This window comes from Falco cherrug, chromosome 12 (assembly GCF_023634085.1).
Source record: "Falco cherrug isolate bFalChe1 chromosome 12, bFalChe1.pri, whole genome shotgun sequence".
NCBI classification, from domain to species: Eukaryota; Metazoa; Chordata; class Aves; order Falconiformes; family Falconidae; genus Falco; species Falco cherrug.
In genome coordinates this window covers 30852384-30872699 of record NC_073708.1, presented here as the reverse complement: position 1 = coordinate 30872699, position 20316 = coordinate 30852384, and the positions used below count along the sequence as shown (strand labels likewise).

At 40.1% G+C, this 20316-nt stretch overlaps 2 protein-coding genes across 7 annotated transcripts in view; one reads left to right on the top strand and one right to left on the bottom strand.

Moving 5' to 3' along the window:
* FGGY (FGGY carbohydrate kinase domain containing) overlaps positions 1–770 on the bottom strand; it is a 325601-nt gene extending 324831 nt beyond the window's left edge. For 2 of the 5 annotated variants that reach the window (XM_055725203.1, XM_055725210.1), the window contains exon 1: positions 749–767. The gene's annotated coding sequence lies outside the window, so the exon portion shown is untranslated. Of the gene's footprint in view, positions 1–748 lie in introns of all 5 variants that reach the window. The other 3 variants (XM_055725205.1, XM_055725213.1, XM_055725212.1) reach the window with 2 other exon arrangements.
* MYSM1 (Myb like, SWIRM and MPN domains 1) lies at positions 755–20291 on the top strand. 2 transcript variants are annotated; one of them, XM_055725196.1, is made up of 20 exons: positions 832–961; positions 2570–2645; positions 2830–2900; positions 3927–4004; positions 4140–4166; positions 4689–4767; positions 5496–5594; positions 6221–6981; positions 8170–8300; positions 9495–9598; positions 10553–10630; positions 11742–11830; positions 12152–12206; positions 12291–12341; positions 13069–13143; positions 13428–13616; positions 13854–13986; positions 15922–16027; positions 16150–16207; positions 17033–20291. In XM_055725196.1, the coding sequence occupies exons 1-20, from the start codon at positions 885–887 to the stop codon at positions 17195–17197; spliced, it is 2502 nt and encodes an 833-aa protein (XP_055581171.1). In that variant the 5' UTR covers positions 832–884; the 3' UTR covers positions 17198–20291. The 2 variants fall into 2 exon arrangements, with proteins under 2 accessions (XP_055581172.1, XP_055581171.1); XM_055725197.1 differs by lacking the exon at positions 13069–13143 and having other exon boundaries at positions 755–961.
* Positions 20292–20316: the final 25 nt, after the last annotated feature.

The following is a 20316-nucleotide window of genomic DNA, read 5'->3' as shown; positions in this document are numbered from 1 at the left end:
CAATCATATTTGCTGTTTATTAATTTCACCTTCAAATCAATTCCAGCACAAAGATGTTCAGAATAAAAAGGTTGCAACAGAGTTTATTGGTTCAAAATACTCGTATTGTCATCTCTTAAAACAGAAAAGCTTTCTTGAGTCGATGGAAGATTCTCTGTGGTCATTTTCTACACAGCGATAATCAGCCCTCCTGGCTCTTCACACCTCCCTTCAGTACACGATTAGAAGGCCAGTTACCACGAAGGGCCAAATACTTCTTGTGAGGTGAAAGACAGACTTAAGAGCGTATGAGAGTAAACCTGTGATTTTTATAGCTGTATTTACAACACTTCAACCCGACCCACACAACATCCCGCTGCTGTCACCTTCCAGATGAACGAAAAGCCACAACCGCACGCTGGGAGGCACACAGAGGCCAGAAACACCGACACCTGCGGCACGATGCACCGCCACAGGGTCCCTCTTCAGCCAGGCCGGGCTGGGCTCGCCGCGGGCGGCTGGCTAAAGCGCCGCCAGCCGGGACAGGCGACTGCCGGACGGGTCCCGCCGCCCCGCGGCCCTGAGGCAGGGCTGCCCACCCTCACGGGACTGACCCCCCGGCGACAGCGGCCTGGGCGGGTTCCGACCTCCCTCTGCCGCAGCCCTGCTCTTCCTCCCCCCGCAGGCCCCCGCGCTCCCCCATGCCTACCTGACACCCACCCCTCTCCCCCGCGCTCGCCCTCAGCTGCCCTCGGCGCGCCCCGCCTACCCCTGCGCCATCTCTCCGCCTCCGCCCCGGCTTCTCCTCAGGGCGCGGCTTCACCAAGGGCTACCGCGCACGCGCCGCGCCCCGTTCCCGCCCAACCGCCGCCGCCGCGTCTCGCGAGATCGTCGGGGCCGGTGTCATGGCGGCGGCTGCTGAGGAGCTGGAGGTGGATATCGAAGGGGACCCGGCAGCTGTGCCTGGAGAGACGGCGCCCGGGTGAGTGAGGGCCGTTTGGTGAGCTGGTAGCTCTGCCTCGGCGGTAGCGCTGCCCCTTCCTCCCGCGGCGGGCAGGGTTTGTGCGAGCGCGGCGGCAGTTAGCCTGAGGAGGCGGCGGGGGCGGCTGCCACTTTCTGAGGTGCTGCCCGGGGTCCCGGCCGCCGTCGGGCCTTCCCTCCGCCTCGGGGGAGAGACCCAGGGGTCTCGCTGAGGGGCCCCGGGGCGCGGGGGTGGCGGTGTGGAGCGTCACCGGGCAGAGCGGGGGCCGCGGGGCCTGCGGAGCCGCTGAGGTGAGTGCAGAGCCGGCGCCGTGGGCCCTGCGGCCCGCGAAATGGGGGCGCTCGGTGGGAGTGCTGGGAGAATCCTTTGGGATACACAGCCCGAAGGAAGAACCTGCGTGGCATAACGGGTGGTGAACTTGTGGGCACAGAGGGTTCAGACAGCTGGACGTGGGAAGGTTCAGAAAACTGGTTGGACAACATCATGGTAAGGGGTCTGTAAACGTGCCGAAGTGAGTGAAGCAGCTGTAACTCCAAACCTGGCTATTACACAGGCTGGGAGAGGCTGAGGGATTGTGCCAGAGGCAGTGGCCGCTCGCACGCTATCCTAGCGCAGCACCTGCCACCGTGCTGCCACCGCAGGAGGTGGACTGCTGGCCAAAGGGCACTCCTCATCTGGCCCATCTCTCGACATGCTCCAAAATACAACAAACAGGACTTGTGTTGGTTTCTGGCTGTACATGGGGATTTATCCTTACCTCTAAAGAGGGGTTTGAACTGCTGATGCAAAGCGGTTTGGAGTAGCAGCTGAGTTTAATTTACTAGCATTGGAAGGGATATAGGGCTAACGAGTCTTTAGAGAAGTCTGAATGTTCTAGAAGCAAAAGATTTTTGAAAACGAGTAATTACATGAATTACTAAGGAGATTTTATGCTGCATTAAAGTAGGAGACAGTTGATCAATGACCTTAATCGGTGACAAATTTCTAAAACTAATAAGTAGTTATTTACAGAAAAGATCAAGTATGATCTGAAGTCCCTCAGAGCACTAACAACCCTGTACAGTAGGATTCTATTAAACCTCATGTAAGTATGAGCTTTCCTCGGGAAGAAAACAGGTTTGTCTTAAGAACAGGGTGGTTTTACCTTATTGGGGGAAAAAAGCAGAAATGTCACGTGGAGATAATACAACTCAATAAAACTTCTAATATTCAAAAATGCAGTTCTTTATTTGTCCGTAAAATTCTGTTTTCTTTCATGTGTGTGTTTTTTACATAGTCACTTGTGCTTTTAGTTTTTCTGGATGAGAATTTTTACTATTCAGGGTTTCACTGGTGTCTTGTACAGTCCGCAGTGAGATAGGTGAGGAGTTGCTACTGAGATTACTAAAAAAGATGATTTACTGAAGGGGGGATTTATGCTGCATCTAATGGAATACAATAAGAGGGTAACGTTATATAAGTCTGCAATATAATAATTTAGTTTTAATACCTAGTTCTGTCATCTTCTGTTAATGTTGTTGTTATCTACTGTATCTTTTTTTTAACTCTGACAGTGTTAATTTTGTTTGAATATGTTTGCGTTGTTTTGAATGCTGGAATTTTTTTCAGAGATGATGAAAACACAGCTTCAGGCCTGCTGCAGGATCATTATCTTGATTCATCTTGGAGAACTGACAACAGTCTCGTAAGTATTTTCTAAATGAATGGTACTTCTAGCAAGGTTATCAGAACTTCTGTTTCCTCCATTCTCTTCTCTCCATGTATGTGGTCTTTCAGGTTTTTAAGCAGTCCTGTTATGTATTGATTCTTGATGCTCAAGTAACACATGACAGAATTCAAGTATTAAAACGTACTTGCATTGTTTGCAGCCATGGACGTTGGATAGCAGCATTAGTGAAGAAAACAGGGCTGTCATTGAGAAAATGTTGATGGAAGAAGAGTATCCTTTTGCCAGTTTGCTTGTATGTTTTTCCGTAGAACAACAAAAAACACCCTGTTTCCAAAGGAACTGGACGAACCTTTTCTTAAGATCACTGAAGCACTGTCATCTTGTAGGTAGACTGCAGAAATCAGGGAGGACCCCTGTATTAATCATCTAGCTACCTGAAGCTTCCTCTGATGCTTCTGATTCTTCAGAAAATCAGTCCAAAGCTTGTAGACTTAAGCTGGCGCTGGCACCAAAACCAGCAATATTTGTCCCCACTTCCACTGCTTGTTCAGTGCCACCTCTGGTGTTGTGCTGATGCGGCTATTTGTGTGGCTTCATAGTGAACCTGATCAAACAGCTGATCTGGCTAAAAATAGCTAGTTCTTTTTGCTGAATTGTTCTTCACTTGGGCTGGTTTACTGTCTGATTTTTGTCTGGCATCATTCATACTTCTGCCAGTGTGCAAGATGAAAACAGGAATGAGGAGCTGCTGCTTTTTATTTTTCTCTTTTTTTAAGCAGTGTTTGCTTAATTAGTCTTACCAGTAGTAGCCTCTATGGCTTAAGTTGGCCTTGCCAGCTGCTAGGTAGGTTATAGTAATAGAAATCATGGGCTAATTTATTTTCATGCTCTTTTTGAAGTTGCGTGTAATAATATTCAGTAATAGAGAAACAAGAAAATAAAGCAATTAGTTTTCCTAATAGAATGAATTATTGAGACTTAATTTGAAAGTAGATAAGGTACCAGCACAATGAAAATTACTTTATTTATATTCTAAGACAAAAAAGAGAAATGCTGTTGTAGAAACAGGATACCCAGTTTACTGCAGGTAAAATGAGTGTGGGGATTCAGAAGTCAAATGTCACTTCCTTGTGCGTTAGACCATTTCACACACTTCTACTAGTTTATTTCAGTTTTGAAAGCAGTGCATATTTGCTTCTACATGCTGAATAATTATGAACCAGTGTAATTTATATGATTATTAGAATTTTCATGTGTACAAATATCTCTGATGTTTTGAAAACTTAACTATTTCAGATATTATTTATCTAATAAATCACTTTCTGAAAAAATATGGCTCAATCAAAAGGAAGTGGAGAAAAGATCTATGAAAAGGTAAGCTGTGTTCTGGCAAAAATTATCAGTTGGATGAGAAGAAATGAAAAGTCCTTCCAGAATAAGGTGGTTTGCTGAGATACACAACAGCATCACAATTATTAATTTTTATTTTCACTTTTTTTTTATTTGCAGCCCACATAAGAAAACTGGAAAAGTCATGTATGTACATTTTAATGAGTGTGTTGCATTTTTAAGTGTGGCATCTGTTTTTTATTAAGTTAACAGATACTACTTAAAAAAAACCCCAAACCTTACAGTTCCTTAGCTCCTTTCTGTTTGGCTGTGCAAATTTGGTTAAGAGACCTTTCAATGCAAAGAAATATTGCCGTCTGTAGTAACTGGCTTGTAGTAAACTATTTTGGTTTTTGTAGCACAGTGGTCCTTCTGAAAAAAACCCTTGTTAATTCTAGTCAGCTTTCTTGCCTGAACTTTTCTGTTTGCTGCTTCTGTGTATTTCTATACCATTAGTTGCTGGTGAATATTGTGTTGCCTTGCCATCTTCCTTTGTGATGGAGATGCTGACATAATTCTCAATATTTTATTTATCAGTCACATTCACGTTTACCTTGAGTTTTACCGAAGATGGGGAGTAGTCTTCCTGTCAGAAGTTGCCTTCAGTTGCTGGGATTTGAGAATATATGTTTTTAAGAAAGCACTAACTTCTGCTTCCTGTTTTTCAAGGGTGCGATCACCTGCAAAATCAGCTAGCTACTCGTTGAAGTGGACGTCTGAAGAGAAAGAACTGTTTGAACAAGGACTGGTAAGTTTCTTTATATAGGTAGTATTTTGAATAGAAGTCATTAGTTTATCTTAAATAAAATTATATTTAATATAAATAAGCATGTTTTATTTATCTGTTTCTGCTTTTATACTTCTAATGTGTAAAAATAATTGCCATCTACAAAGGCTGTAATGATAAATCAGACTTATATTGATGAATCCCCCCCCAAGATGATTTTGTTTACCAGATTTTGTTCATGTGGGGCTGATTACAATTTGAGATCACAAACTATTTCAAGTACACAGCTTTATGGATTTTACAATCATAATGCTTTAGTTAACTACAGGAAATATAATGTGTTCTTGAGGCCAATCAGCTAATAAAGTTAAGTCCTTTAACTACTGTTGTAAGGTTTTTAGAGTATATGGTGGTACAGTGCGGAGTGTTTGCTTTGTCAAGCACAAATTTGTTTCAGTAGAATTCCTTGGGTTAGTAGGCAGCAAAATTCACCATGTACTTCAGCTGGGTGAAGATGATCATCTAGTCAGGCAGAATAGCTATAATTCCTACTGTTGGATGCAATTTTCTTGGTACAATATGGATAGTGAGGTTCTTTACCGTGGGTTTGTGTTACTGTTTGTACATTTGTATGTATTTTTTTGAATTTTTTGAATTGAATAATTGAGTGTTTAAACTCTTTTGACACATAAAGTGCAGTGTCTGGTATGTTACAGTTTGGGTAACTTAAATGTGCTTTGTTGTGCTAGGTGAAGTTTGGCCGCCGGTGGACGAAAATTGCCAAGTTGATTGGAAGTCGTACTGTTCTACAAGTAAAGAGCTATGCTCGGCAGTATTTTAAGAACAAGGTAAGCAGCGTTATCTCTGTATTAGCAAAAGGGCTGTTGGGCAAGTGTGCTGTTGTACACATAGCTTGGTTTAAATCTGTCTTCTCAAGGTACTGCTGCTAAAAGTATGTACTCTATTTATTCCCATATTCAGAGAAGTGGAATATGCTTATTTGCAGACTTAAATATGAAGTCAGAATTGATTGCAAATTCCTAGAATGGCTTCATTATTTTTATTGTTGGTATAAATAAATAAATGTATACACTTGTAGTCTCTTATGCTGTTGGTCGTTCGTCTGAAAATACTTGTTTTCCACTATACAGCTGTGTGTTGTAGTTTTAGCTTTAGCCTTATTTGAGACTTAGGGAGAGTTTTAAGAAGGAATTACTACTGTTTAGGTTTATTTGATTATTAATGATTTATTTTCATTTGAATAGAAATACATACTAATTCACGCTTGGGCTAGAAGTATACCTGTAATGCTGTGTAGAAGTCAATTGTGATAGATTAAAATGTATCAAAAGGATGAGATGAGGAAGAAACGCTTCAGATTATCTGCTGTTCAAGTAAAATAGTTCCAATTATTTGGGAGTCAGAGGGGATCGTTTTGTTTTTCCCTCCTAAAAATACTTTGTATTTTCCTAAGGCAAAAAATGGTGACTCTCAAAAAGAAGAGCAAAGTCAGCGTGGGAGCAGCCTTCCCATTGAAGATGGGATAAGGGTAGAAGCATGGTCATCTGGGGTCTTGAGAGGCCGTGCAGACCCCAATCTGAATGCCGTGAAAATTGAGAAGTTGTCAGATGATGAGGAAGTAGACATAACTGATGACATGGATGAAATACTTTCTCCTACCTTCCAGCAAGAAACTGGAAAATCTGAATCATCTATTTCAAAAAGTCCAGTTGAAGAAACAAAGGGAGTGGAACACGCTTTTTCACCTGTGGGACACAGTTCTGCAGCTTCTTTACCTAAAGAAGATCCTCAACATACCAAGCAAGATACAGTGGATGCCTTAGTATTTCCAGGTGTCGCTGCAACATGTTCTCAGCACCTGAATGGTGATAAATCTGTGAGTTTAGATTACCACCAATACAATAATTTTATTGAGAAAGCTGAACAAGGCAGACTAGTAACATCTCGTGGTACTAGACCGGTAACTGACCAGGAGCTTAATGAGGAACAGAGAGACCTGGCTGATAATGGATTGCTTTTTCCTTCTCCCTGCCAAGTGGATGAGGATCATCAAGAAGAAGCAGAGGAGCTTAAGCCACCTGATCAAGAAGTGGAGGTTGACAGAAGCATCATTCTGGAAGAAGAAAAGCAAGCTATTCCTGAATTTTTTGAAGGGCGTCAGGCCAAAACACCAGAGCGTTATTTGAAAATTAGGAATTATATTTTGGATCAATGGTAAGATGCAATAATTACGTTTATTGAAGTAAGTGGTGAGGATGACTTGTGTCCTGCTTTGTTGTAGTTAAAACACTGCTTAGTACTAACAGCTTGCTTCTGAAAAGAGTAAAATTAATTTTATGGTGGCATTATAAAGATTGCCAGTGAACAGCTCTGATTATTAATGCTTCTTTTGAGTCTTCCCAGGTTTTTTTTCTGGCATTCTGGAAGCTAAAAAATAAAAATACTTTAAAGTGTTATGAAAATGAGTAGTGTCCTATACCAGAACAGGCTGCATCCGTTTTAGTTATGTTAATTTATTACAATTTTTATCGTCTTGTAAGAATGCATATATGGTTTTAATAAATCGTTCCTCAAAATAACTGATTAAATTAATTCGGTAATGAGGTCTGTAGCATTGTAGGTACTGCCTTTACAGAAGGGCAGCTAGAAGAAATAGTCTGTGCTAGAGCCAATAATGTTGACCAAAATAATGCTTCAAATTAAGAATCAGTTTGGAGTAGTGCTTGCACACTTGAATATTTTATATTCCATCTTCAAAGAATCAGTTTAAGGAACTGTAGTGATTTGTGGGAGCCAGTTCAATACACAGGTTATTCTATTAGCAGTTCAGTTCTGCATGCTTGTGTCTGTTAGCTTGCTTTTAAGTAGGCAGAATTGCTGAGTTTAACTCTGCCCTTGTTCACTTATCTTGTGTATTGACAGCTTATTCTAGTTGCAGAGAAACTCTAGAATTCCGTACCAGAGAAGTGTTGAGCTGAAACAATTCAGTATCAGTTTAAAAGCAAGTAATAAGTGCATAAAGAGTGAAAACAGGTTTATTTATTACATGGAGGAATCCTGTGATTATATGAGCTATTTAAACTAATCTAATGAATACATTCTATCAGTTTAACTTCCAAGTAATTCATTGCTTCCTGGCACCAGTCATGTCAAAGAGTTTATTTTAACACATGGGACATAAGTTTCACTCTGCATAATTACGGATGTGTGTGAATAACCCTAAAATAAATTGCGTTTTGTGAAGTTTCTTTTTTTGCTGTGATTGCCCTGCACAGTGGTGTGCATTGTGGAAGGAAAAAAAACACTTCAGTGGCTCCTCTTAGCCTCAGCTTAAGCCACACAATTCCTTCCTCCTTCCATGATTTGTTTTACTATTTGACAATGTGCTATGCTTTATTTTAGGGAGAGATGTAAACCCAAATACCTGAATAAGACTTCTGTACGTCCAGGCCTGAAGAACTGCGGTGATGTTAATTGCATTGGACGGATCCACACCTACTTGGAATTAATAGGAGCAATTAACTTTGGCTGTGGTAAAGATATTTTTATTGGAATCAATTCGGAACGCATCTCTTGTTTGACTGTCAGGGTTTTTTTTATTAAAATGAATGTTTTCATGTGAAGGCTAAACGTTAAGGTTAGTAGATGTGTCTTTAAAAGAAAAGTCGTAAGTTCACTTCATTGAAGCATGGATGACTGCACTGTATCAGAATCAAGTATCCATGTGGATAATCTTCCAAATTCTCTGTACGCTTAATGTCTTAAATAGTACTTGTTGTTACATTTAAGTTGTGAAGAAGACAATCTTTCTTTGGACTGTGTTTAGTATATTTGTGTTCCAGCCTATATGGCCATAGCCCATTTTGGTGCTAATGTTGAAGGACTACTTAATGTTAGGGTGTACTGCTGACACAGAAGGATACGCATTAATCCTTACTAGGAAGGACTTTCTGAGAAGATTGTCTCTCATGACCTTTGAAAACCTTAAGGAGTTTGTAACCTGCTTACAAGACTATGGATTTTTGGTTTTACACAAGACCTTTTCTCTTTGCTTCCTCTTCCCCCCACCCCCCGCCCCCTGTTTACCACACGCCAGCTGCATTTTTTTTGTTTTGTTCTTTTCTTTGTCTGGTGGATTTTTTTCCTGATACTTGCTGTATCTGAAATTCTGCCCTCCTTCCACATATGACAGAATTCAAGTTTTGTTTCTTTTTGCCAACTGAATTATAACTGCTTCCTAAATAAAAACCAATGTCTTCATCCTCAGGGCTAGTTTTTTTACAAGATTCAAACATTAAAATTAGGTGATATGTTAAAAGCATATATGTACACCTGTAACATAGAGTTATAAAATATTTATATGTAAATTATAAAACTTATATGTAGTTTTAGAGTCTCTGGGTTGATTTTGGTCTGAAGCTGAATGACAGTCACCTAGGAGAGTAGCAATGTCCTGCAGATACATTTCGTCTGAAGTAAATGTTACTAAAAATAACAATAAGGAAGGAGGTTTTCCTGTCTTAAAAATGCTGTGGTAGTGGGCGAGGGCTATATCATCAGTCAGTAATGTGACCAAGAGGTGTCTATTCACTGTGGGCTTTTTGTTGCTTTTTTCTTTATGGCATTTGTTGTTAACGTCTTACCTATGTCATTCTTGGGTCTGTACCAGTAGTAAGTGGCTACATACTTTACTGAAGCACAGTGCATCTCTCTTCTGTATCTTGTAGAACAGGCTGTCTATAACCGGCCCCAACCAGCTGATAAAACACGATCCAAAGAAGGCAAAGACACAGTGGAGGCATACCAGCTTGCTCAGCGCTTGCAATCCATGGTACGTTCTGGTAAAGGGGCGGTGGGCAGCAGAAAGCATTCAGTGTGAAGGAGGTCTTCTCATTTTCAAGCTAGGGCATGTCAGGAAACATCTTCCTCTCGTTCAGTTTGCAGTTTCATTGGTATGCCCTGTAATTTGAGTGTCAGTCTGAGTAAAAGTTCTGCTGTCTGAGAGGTGTCTGCCCTAACGTCTGCTATCTTACACGCTTGATTTCTGTTCAGGTACTTCACTACGACTGTGTTTCAGTCTTTTCCCTCAGCCCTCACCCGTTCCTCCCCACCTCTCTGTAATCTGTTAGCCTGAATTAGCCAGAAACTACTGGATTGCAGTGGTAGTATGTAATTAACTTGCTTCCATTTTAACTGTTAGGTACGGTAGGTATATGATATGGCTTACAGAGAGCCTTATGCACACAGTTAAGTACGATGGTAACGCATTTATAACCACATGAACTACCAAGGCCTGCCAGGTTTAATTTTCATATTCACATTTAACGTAGCATTTTTAAAGTACTTCACAGCAATATAAATCGATTGGTGAGAGGATAACTAAATCAATCCCACTAAAAAAAATAAATTGAAATGTAAAGAACTGTAATGTACACTAGATGTAAACATACTGGGTTTATAGCTTTTTGTATTGTCTGAGCTATAAATCAGAGCTGGATAATAATGTGCTGTTGCTGTCAGAAACGTTGATGATCCATGGAACATCAACCAGGTGTTATGGTTTACAGCCTTAAAACCCAAAAATTTCACTGAGGTGTTTCATGACAGATGGTGAACTACTTCATTCTGCAGGACTCCAGGGTGTTCTTTCTTTTCTGGAAATATGTCATAGTGTCAGTAACATTCGTGTGGCAGTAGCCTTTTGGACAATGTTCTTACGGCTGATGAAGTGAAGCAGTTTTTTCAGGAGTAAGAACCTTGACTGACGTTGATTTGCTTGCTGCAGCGTACAAGAAGACGGCGCGTGCGAGACCCTTGGGGAAACTGGTGTGATGCAAAGGATTTGGAAGGACAAACATTTGAGGTAACCCTTCTGTTTTTTAAACTTTCCTTAAAGAATTAATTCTGACTAACTGCTAGCAGGTGGTGTTGCATCAAATAGGTAAGGGAAACAGTTGTGTAATAGGTACTTAACCTCTCTTTGTGGAAGCAATAATTTGAAAATGATGTAGCAGCTGTTACATCTTTATGCTGCTGATAAATCCAAATGTACTTTGGTGTTTGCAAAGGTGTTCCTGTTGTGAGCGTGTAGTGCCCTTCACTCTTCTATGCCCATAAAGCTCTTCGCCTTGTCTTGTGGGAGATTTCATGACCCTTTGTTTTCAGTTAACTGCCTTACTAAAGCTAACAGTAGGGGATAGGAGAATGACATGTAAATGTTATTTTTTCAGTCCTGTATGGTTTCTTTGTGTTTATAATGCACGTGATTGAGTCTTAACATTCTGGGTATAGCAATATCCCCAGAAATACTGTGGTTTATTAAGTCCTTGGAAAAATCGTGCAAGTTTAAATATTTCATAGAAGACTCGGAAAGAAAATATCCACTTGTTCATTCCTACAATTTCAAATTATACAAAAAGTGAAGAACTGGAAACATCCTGGTTTTGCTGTCTAGAAACCCACTTATATTTGCAACCTTCAGTCATGAGTATCTGTAACAATTCCATAATGTTATAACACCATACCTGTTTTTGAGTAACTGTGGTTAGTAATTCCAACACTTTCTGCAAAATACATATTTGGATGGAAATTTAGTTTGAAAACACCCCTAACGAAGGGTCATGAGAAATTCTGGGCATGGATTGTAAGGGTGGATTTTCTCCTTCGCCAATCACACTTGCATTTGTGCATGATTTGCTGTACAGGCTGTGATTTTACTGAATTTCATTGACTTGGAGAATGTAATAATTCTCTCAGCGGGCGTCTTGTGGACTAGATCTCTGACGGTCATTACTTTCACACTGCTCAGTTCTGCTAGGGCTATTGCCCACTGGCTCGGGTAGTCCTGTAACGCAAATCGACAGCATCTCGAGAGGATGCTGGTGTTAAGAATTTATTCTGGGCTGGTTTTGCAATCACTACTGAAAGAGCACTTAAGACATTAAGGTAGAGTTAATTTTTTAAAATTTTTTTAGCATCTATCGGCCGAAGAATTAGCAAGAAGAAGAGAGGAAGAAAAACTGAAACCTGCAAAATCTTCTAAAGGTTCGAGACAAATAAAAAGGTATTATTTGATGTACATCATGTTTAAACATAGGTCTTCTAGAAGTGAAAAAAATGTCTTGCATAGTGTCAGGCTGGAACGCCGCAGATCATTTATATGTGTTATGGTCTGAAATAACACGTGCAGTTTGAATGTTTCATATGGAAATTCATGAGTGTGGGTAGTGAAGTTTCTGTACTTGGTGGAAGTCATCCTAGTATGGGATGGGAAAATCCAGTAAAAAACCCAAGATTATTCCTCCTCTGCCAAGGAGACAGTGGAAAACTTGAAACGTTCCCTCATTGTCCTACATCTTTAGAGAAATTTTCTTTCATTTTATAGTTCCTTTGATCCCTTTCAGCTGATACCGTGCTGTTTGTTCACTGAAGAAAAACAGGTATGTACCCATGAGTGAATAATCAAGAATGCTTTATTATTTACGGTACTTTTCTTATACTCATTATTGTGTTTATCACTTCAGGAACCTTTTCAAGTGAAAGTGTCTTCCGAAGCACTTTTAATAATGGATTTGGTGAGGATTAAGCTTTGTCTTTTAAAAAGCTATGATGTATATGTTGTGTTGTGGTTTTGTTTTTTTAATGGGCAGCACCAGAAATTTGAGAAATGCAGTACTTTGCATTCAGACCTAAAGCGAGAATCTAGTATTAAATAAAGATTAAAAACCCCTAAAGATGCATGGGGTTTTTTTATATTGTGCTTAATGTACAACCATTTACCCTCTAGAAAACCTAGTAAGAGTGTTACTACCTACTACAGTCTGTCATACTTGAAATATAATTCGCTTAAAGCTACTTTCTGCAATAGACTGCCATTTTGAAATCCTGTACATTAATTTTCTACTAGTCTGGGAATTGATGTTGTGTTTATAGAGCAATGTGGGGGGGTGGTTGTTGTTTTTGGTGTTGTTTGATCTTAAGAACAAGAGGTTGTACCAACATTTGTGCAGTTGTTCAGCGTTGCACAGGGTTCAGTATTTAAAGCTAGCATTGCTGCATGTATGGAAGTGTATAGTGTATTTGTGTAACGTGTATATAATAAGCAAGCGTAATCTTTTCTGTTTGCTTTAAGTGGAAACACTGGGTATTTGAGAATCCCTAGCTGTCCTAAGTTTTCCTTCTGTTTGTCATTGAGAAGTTACTCCCTTGCAGCTGTGAAGCCAATGTATTCTGTTGTCTGCAGAGGGAAACTAGGAGAAATGATACCACTTGGACTTTAATTACTGTTTAATATCATTTTAGCACTCTCATGTATCTATGGCAGAAGTAATAGGGCTGCTAGGTGGAAGATACTCTGAAGCTGATAAAATTGTAGAAGTAAGTGTTTGTCTTCTTATGTTTTCTCTAAAATACTAAAACTGTTATGATAATACATATAATTTGAATAGATGTAAATATTACTTCTGAAGGGCAACAGCTTAAATATATGAAAGTTGAAGTTAATTGTTGTAGTCTTGAATGTTAAGAGTTACGCTTATGTTCAAGTGATGGCCTGTCCTCTGTCATGAGGAAGATCTGGTATATGACTCTTAAAATTCTTTAAGTTTTATTGAACTGATGGAGATTTCTTGCATTTATCCATCTGGAGACCTTTTTAACAGGTTTGTGCAGCAGAGCCGTGCAATAGTCTCAGTACAGGACTGCAGTGCGAGATGGATCCCGTATCTCAGACGCAGGCCTCGGAAACGCTGGCTGCCAGAGGGTACAGTGTTATCGGGTGGTACCATTCCCACCCGGCCTTTGACCCCAACCCCTCCATACGAGATATTGACACTCAAGCTAAATACCAGGTACTTGTTGGTGTGTACATTCAAAATAAATAAATAGGAAAAAAAACCCCACCCCAACCAACCACCCTAAAGCCTCTCTGGCATTTATGATCAAATACCATTTTCACTGTAATGCATCTTAAAATCAGTTTATTGATAAATTGACATTAATTCATTTGTAATGTCAGAATGCTGTTCTGAAAAAGGTTGTATTTCTTGTATGTGTCTTTTTTTTGTGTGTGTTTTTGTATTTTCTAGAGTTATTTCTCCAGGGGTGGTGCCATGTTCATTGGAATGATTATAAGTCCTTACAACCGAAATAATCCTCTTCCATATTCCCAGATTACTTGTCTAGTCATTAGTGACGAGATCAGTTCTGATGGTTCCTACCGTAAGTATCAGTATTTTATCCACTGACTTCATTTTTCTTTTCCTTTTGGATACTAAGAGGAGAAACTTTGTCTGTTCTTGAACTTGAGAAACAGGTATTTGTAGATTTATGCTGGTAACTTCTGCTGTACAGAACCAGGAATTTCACTTAGAGTAATCCTGCAAGTAGTCCGTGCTGTCATGACAAGAATAAATAGGTATAAATAGAAGATTATTTTTCTGTATTAACATTTCCCACAATCTGTGAAAGAAATTAAAGGTTTGGGACAGGGGTTGGGGTTGTTTACACACAGTATCCATATGAACAGCTGAGAAACCCGCTCTGCGTGTATTGCGTAGACTTTGCTGTGTAACAGAATTCTGAACAGATCCTCTGATCAAGGAGGCAGAAGTGTAATACCAAAGAATTGGCAGCTCTAGCGGCCAAAAATCCTTATTTGAGTAACTTTGCAGTCAGAAGGTCAAAGGATCAAACTTGCCAGCTGTCCAGGAAAGCACAAGATGGGAAAGATGAAACGGTGTGCTGGCATGAATCCCAACTGAAGCAAACAAATTCTTGATTAAAAATATCACTGGCGTTTCCTGAAAAAGGGGTGATTTCCCTTCTTGAAGAGTTAAGAACGTATCGCACAAAATTTATGGTGTTTCAAGTGATCAGATCTCCTTCCCTAATGTGAGAATTCCCATGATAACAGTCTATGGTTATGGTAGCTGCCTCTTCGCTCTCCTCCTCCCTCCACCTGTTTGTCACGATTTTTGCATCCAGACTCCAAGGTTTCCAGTTTCCTTGGCAAGGCAATAGCAGAGGCCGTGTGAGCCAACAGTTCCCCCTCTTGTTTTTTTCCTGTGGAAGTACACAAGGGAGACCATCTGCCTGGAGGCTTGCTTCCTCCTCCCAGGGGAAGCGAAGTGGTGGCCACATCTGTGCAATACTCCCTGTTCGCCGTACTGACAGTCCCCTGATCTCGCCCGCATCCCCCATGCATCCCGCCCTCATGGTGTGGGGGTAAACTACGTAGAAACTTCATCTTGATTGTCTGAGAGGACTTCATATTTATGTCTCTCTCCTGAAACCAGCTTGTTACAAAATGGTGTCTCCTCTGGCTCTTTAGAAAAATTACAGCGTGGCAGCAGTGGATAGAACTATACACTCCGCAAATGAATAAGAATGAGTATTTCATATGAGCCATAAATAGTTAAAAACGCATTCCGCGTTGAATGCTTTTCACATTTGAGATGTGTTCAAATAGCAAATTGTATTTATTGCTTTCTTTTTGCGTACCCTGAGGTCTAGTTGGAAAGCATGCGTTTCATCTCATTAAATTATTACGCTCTTGGAAAGGCTTTTTCTTAATTTATTTTTAATGACTTACTGAAATTTACACTCTCTTTCGTCGTGATTTTTGGTAACTGAATCGTGTTCTGCAAGTAATACTCTGGTGTTCCTTTGGAATACTTTCAAAATTCCTCTTCCCCCACCTGCAATAAACTAGAATTTCTTCCTTTAGGAGAAAAATTCCTCTGAAATCTGGAACAATAGTCAGCCGCTTCATCAGCCAGTTCATACATGAAAAACCCCACCTTTTTTATTCACTTAACCACATAGCTCTTAGAGTACGAAAATGGGACTAAGTTGTAAAAACTCAATTTATTTCACCATTTTTCTGTTACATTGTTGGTTTCTGTGGGCTTCCTTATGGCGTGAGGAATTGGCGAGGGCAGGGAGGAGAACAAGTTTGTTCCCTGCTCCACCAAAATGAAGTTTGGAATCCGAAATGCGTCAGACTTCACTGGCAAGTAACAGAGCTGCAGCCTTCTGCAGGCAGGAATAAATTATGAATGGTGATGGGGAAGGAAGGGGTTGCGTTTAGAACTAAACAAGAAAAAAAGCTGAGTGTACCAGCAACACTGAATGACCATGTTCAATTGATTACAGGCCTGCCCTACAAATTCGAAGTACAGCAGATGCTGGAGGAACCTCAGTGGGAATTAGTATTTGAAAAAACGAGGTGGATAATTGAAAAATACAGATTCTGCCATAGGTATATGTCTCCTTCTGTTATAAAGAATAGCCAGTTTAGAATTCTTGCATGTTTATATTGATGTTTTAGTAAAGATGTGTGGCTGCTTTTGACAGCACTACTATTTGTTTTTCTTCCAACAGCAGCGTCCCCATGGATAAAATTTTTCATAGAGATTCTGACCTGACTTGTTTGCAGAAAGTAAGTTTTCTACTTTTAGCTTTTTTAATTTATTTTTTTTTCAAATACAAATTTGCTTTCTATCAGCAGAAGTCACCTGAAGTTACATTTTTACAAATCGGAGAGGTAAACTAATCACAAAAAATGACTTCTGTGGTGCAGCTTATGTAGTTAAGCACACGGTGAAAATCAGAGTGCTCGTTTGAGAGGGTTGGGGGCAGCGGTTAAGTGCAGATACTGAGTTTTAACCTCTGTTTGGAGGAGAACGGATGGCAAATTAATCATGGTTGAGTGTTGTATGCCTTCAGTGGTGAGAGCTGCCTGTATTTCAAGAGCAGATCTGGGCTTCCTAGTCCTTTGTTCGATCAGGAAGGCAGTGCTGTGCCGTGCTTCTCATGCATAAGTGACAACTTTAATTTTCCAGTCAGCGTAGTCATTGCTAGCAAGTTCTAAATAACTACAGCTGTAACATTAATTGCACAAACAAGACAGAAAATCTGCCCAAAGCGAAAGACATAAACAGAAAACACGTACGCAATAATTACCCACTTCTAATTTTTCTTTCCCTCTCAACATGACTTTACTTACAAACAACTTAAATCTAAAATTGACTTGGTAGAATACTCTTGAATTTAGCTGTTGTGTAATTGGTTTTAAATCACCCATGTGTTCTTGTGTGACTGTTCCTTTTTAGAACATATATTGTACAGTTGAACGCTTTCTGTAATGTTAATCCTAAATAAATAAATCAGAATAGTTTTGGAAAACTTACTGGCTAGAAGGGGAAAAAAAATAAACTCAGGAAAACTGACAATTAAAAAAAAGAATCTTCTTTCTTTTGACTAGCTTTTGGAGTGCATGAGGAAGACTTTGGGCAAGGTAACAAACTGCTTCATTGCTGAAGAGTTCCTGACTCAGATAGAAAACTTATTCCTTTCCACGTACAAGAGTGAGCAAAAGAGTAATGCCGAAGAAAATGGGGATGCATGTTCAAATGAATTGCCAGTCTGATGGCTTTAACAAAACACAGTTATGGAATTCTGATTTTATTTTTTCATTTTCTTTCTCTCCTCCCCATTATGTCAGCTTTTGCAGAATTATTGTCTGTTTTAGTAGTAACTGTTAAAGAATCCAGTGTCATCTTATTGTTACGGTTTAAACATACTTTGAAAAACCCCTAACGTGTGTGGGCTGACTACATGAGGAATACTTAATTCTAATGTTTTGTAAAAAAACGAGTGCCACAGTATTGATTGACCAACAGTCTGCTGTTTTGGAAGAAGGACAACCTGTTGAGAATACTGTGCTTTAGTTTCCAAGGGGAGTTTGTCCTCTCTCAAGTCTTCCAGTTTAGGAATTTTTTCTTGTTTTTTGTCTACAGGTACACATCTAACTCGGGATGATTTTTTTCCTTAATGCTTTAGAGATTATAAATTTGAATTAATTCACAAAAGAGAAACTGAAATGAAAATATTGTAGCTCACTGATTTCAAACTTTCCTGATATCCGGTCTGAAGTTTTATTCAGTTGTTGTTTAATACATCATCTGATTTTTTTTTAATCCCCCCCCCGATCCCTGTGATCAAGTAGCTTTTTGGCATCTTCTTTGCTGTCTTGCTTCTGTATCGGGGAGGAAAAGCTGGCAAGTTCTCCTGACTTCTCAGTAGTGGTTGTGCTTGTTTCCAGTGGAAATGATAACTCCTGTCTTATTGCAGGTTGCAATCTTTCTGATCTTCCATTCTGTGGGGAGGTGTTACGTTGTCCTGCCAGATCGCTGTGGTTTGGCCTCTTCTCATTGCCGCTGTTTCCTGTGGAAACAAGAGCTCTTGACTGATGGCAAACTGAGGGCAACAAGCAGAAAAGTATTTGTCTTTTTAAAGAAAAAACCCACCAACTTTTATATTGAGTCTTCTCTATAACGTGCAGTTCAATAAAAGTACACTGCTTTTTGTCAGTTCTTCAGTTAGCATTTCGTACAAGTATATATTCATATAAATTAGTCATAGGAGGATTGATCTTGATCGAGAAGTTTCTTGATCGCAGCTTGGCAGTGTTTCCTGAGCTGTATCACTTTAAACCTTTACAGGAAAAAATGCGCTTAAATTTTGCTTTTGAAGTCATGAGGAAACCTGACTTGTACACAGTTACAACTATTTACACAGATTTATCTTGGGCAGAGTTTTTCAGCAAGGTCTGAAATATATTTGAAAGGATAAAGCAAGCAAGACCTTGACTTTATATCTAGAGGGGGGTGACAATGGACTTGGTTCAGATTTTAAAAAAACCTATATGTGCGTATATCTAGTTCTACGTAACATAAAAGGAATTTTAAGATTTTATATGTTTACATTTTTAACTTCATCTTTTCATTTGTATAAAGAGTTTGAAAAGCTTTAAAACTGTAGAGCTGCATCCCAAGGAGGGAACTCCTTCCCAGGAAGTTAACAGGACTTTGTTTGTCACGCCTCATAAAACGTTAGGCTCTTTCTCCGTGGACGGTGCAGAACCCAATTTTAGGAAAATGTGAGCCCTTGATGCTCAGTGGTTCTCCCAGTGCAGATTAAAGAGCTGCGGGCTTAAAAATACTGGGGAAGGTCTGTGCTCTCTTCTGTGTTCGGATCTGCTGGTGGGTGCAGCTTCACGTCCCGCTACTGTGTATCATGTACAAACTTGGTGTATCCATCTACAGAAGGCATGTTGACTCGGTCTGCGTATACTCTACAGTGTCATCTTTGGGGCTTGCTAATCAAAAATCCTGCATGGCTTTCTGTATTTCTAGTTTAAACTACGCTCCTGGTGAGACAGCGTTCCTTCCCTGCTTAGCTCAGAGTGGTCTGCAGCGTCAGGTATTCTTTTGCAGTTCTGCGGAGGTTACTCTCTAGAAAAATCACCCACAGTATAAATGTGTGTACTAAAAGCTGTAATTAGTTCTGATTTGTAGGAAGGTAATTTTGATCCTCTTGTGTAACAGAAGTATGAGGTAGGTAACGTTTGTTGTCCACATATGGTCTGTTTCCAGCGACTTCAGGATGGAGGTCGGTATTACTCAGGTAGTGGTAGCTGTGCTGGCTGCTTCTCTCTTTAATGACTAAAATTACTGAAGACAGACAGTTGTTGTATTGGATTTAACAGCGATGTTGCACAAGGCAAGTTTTGAGTAAAACATGCTTTTGAAGCAGTTTGTCTCTTGAGAAGAAGGCCTGGTGCACTATGGAGCATTTGATGTGCACACTCAGGCTCCGGATTTTAGAGTTCATTAGCAGGCTGGTGTGAGCGGAAATGCAACTGCTAGTACCAGCGTAACCCAGTACTGTCACGCGGTGTTGTATGTGAGTTGGAAGTAGCACATTTGTGATGCTAAGTAATAATTCTATCGGCAGGAGCCGTGGTAAGAAAATGACTTAACCTGCTTTTCATAATTTATTTTGACTGTGTGGTTAACCATATGAGTTTGGAAGTTGCATGCTTCTAAGGAGATAAAAAGCTATTTTACTAATATTACCAGTTCTGCTACCAAATACATATAAGACATTAAATACTTTTCTTGCAGAACTAATTTTTTTTTCTGTCCAGCTTTTCTTTTCACGCGAGCTTTGTTTGTGTACCTCTCGCAGACTAATCTGCCCTTTCTTTATGTAAGACCAGCTGTTATGCCTTGCCAAGTTGTTGCTCAGGAGGTGGGAAACGTTGGAGTACCAAATAGAATGATACAGTTTAAACTGGAAGAGCCAACAGTTTAAAAGTTAAACAAAGGGGAAAACCCAAACCCCCCACCCCCCATGGTATTTGCCAGAAGTGACATCCTTTATGAGTGTTGACTGAGTCAAGTATCAGCAGTGTGTCACCGGGATACGTGCCTCGGGGTCCAGGGGAGGTGAAGGGAAGGCCCTTTTATTTTTTTATTTAATAAGTAATTTTCCGAGAACAATTCAGTTGAAGAAAACAAACAAAGCCCTGAAACAAACAAAACCAGACCTCAAACCAGCTGAACAAAAAAGGTTGACACTTGCCATTGTTATTAAGTACCTTTTTCCTTTTGCTTGCTGCTTTGGTGTTCCTGACGTGGTCGAGTCTGCTAATAAAGACTGTATATGCAGTACCCTGAGAGGTGTGTCCCGTGTCTGTAACGG

Bases quoted from the DNA above. Each gene is read 5' to 3' on its own strand.
- MYSM1 (XM_055725196.1), top strand. From the start codon at position 885: ATGGCGGCGGCTGCTGAGGAGCTGGAGGTGGATATCGAAGGGGACCCG. The intron at 13,617-13,853 runs GTACTTGTTGGT...TGTATTTTCTAG, and splicing joins ACACTCAAGCTAAATACCAG to AGTTATTTCTCCAGGGGTGG. The intron at 16,028-16,149 runs GTATATGTCTCC...TTCTTCCAACAG, and splicing joins AAATACAGATTCTGCCATAG to CAGCGTCCCCATGGATAAAA.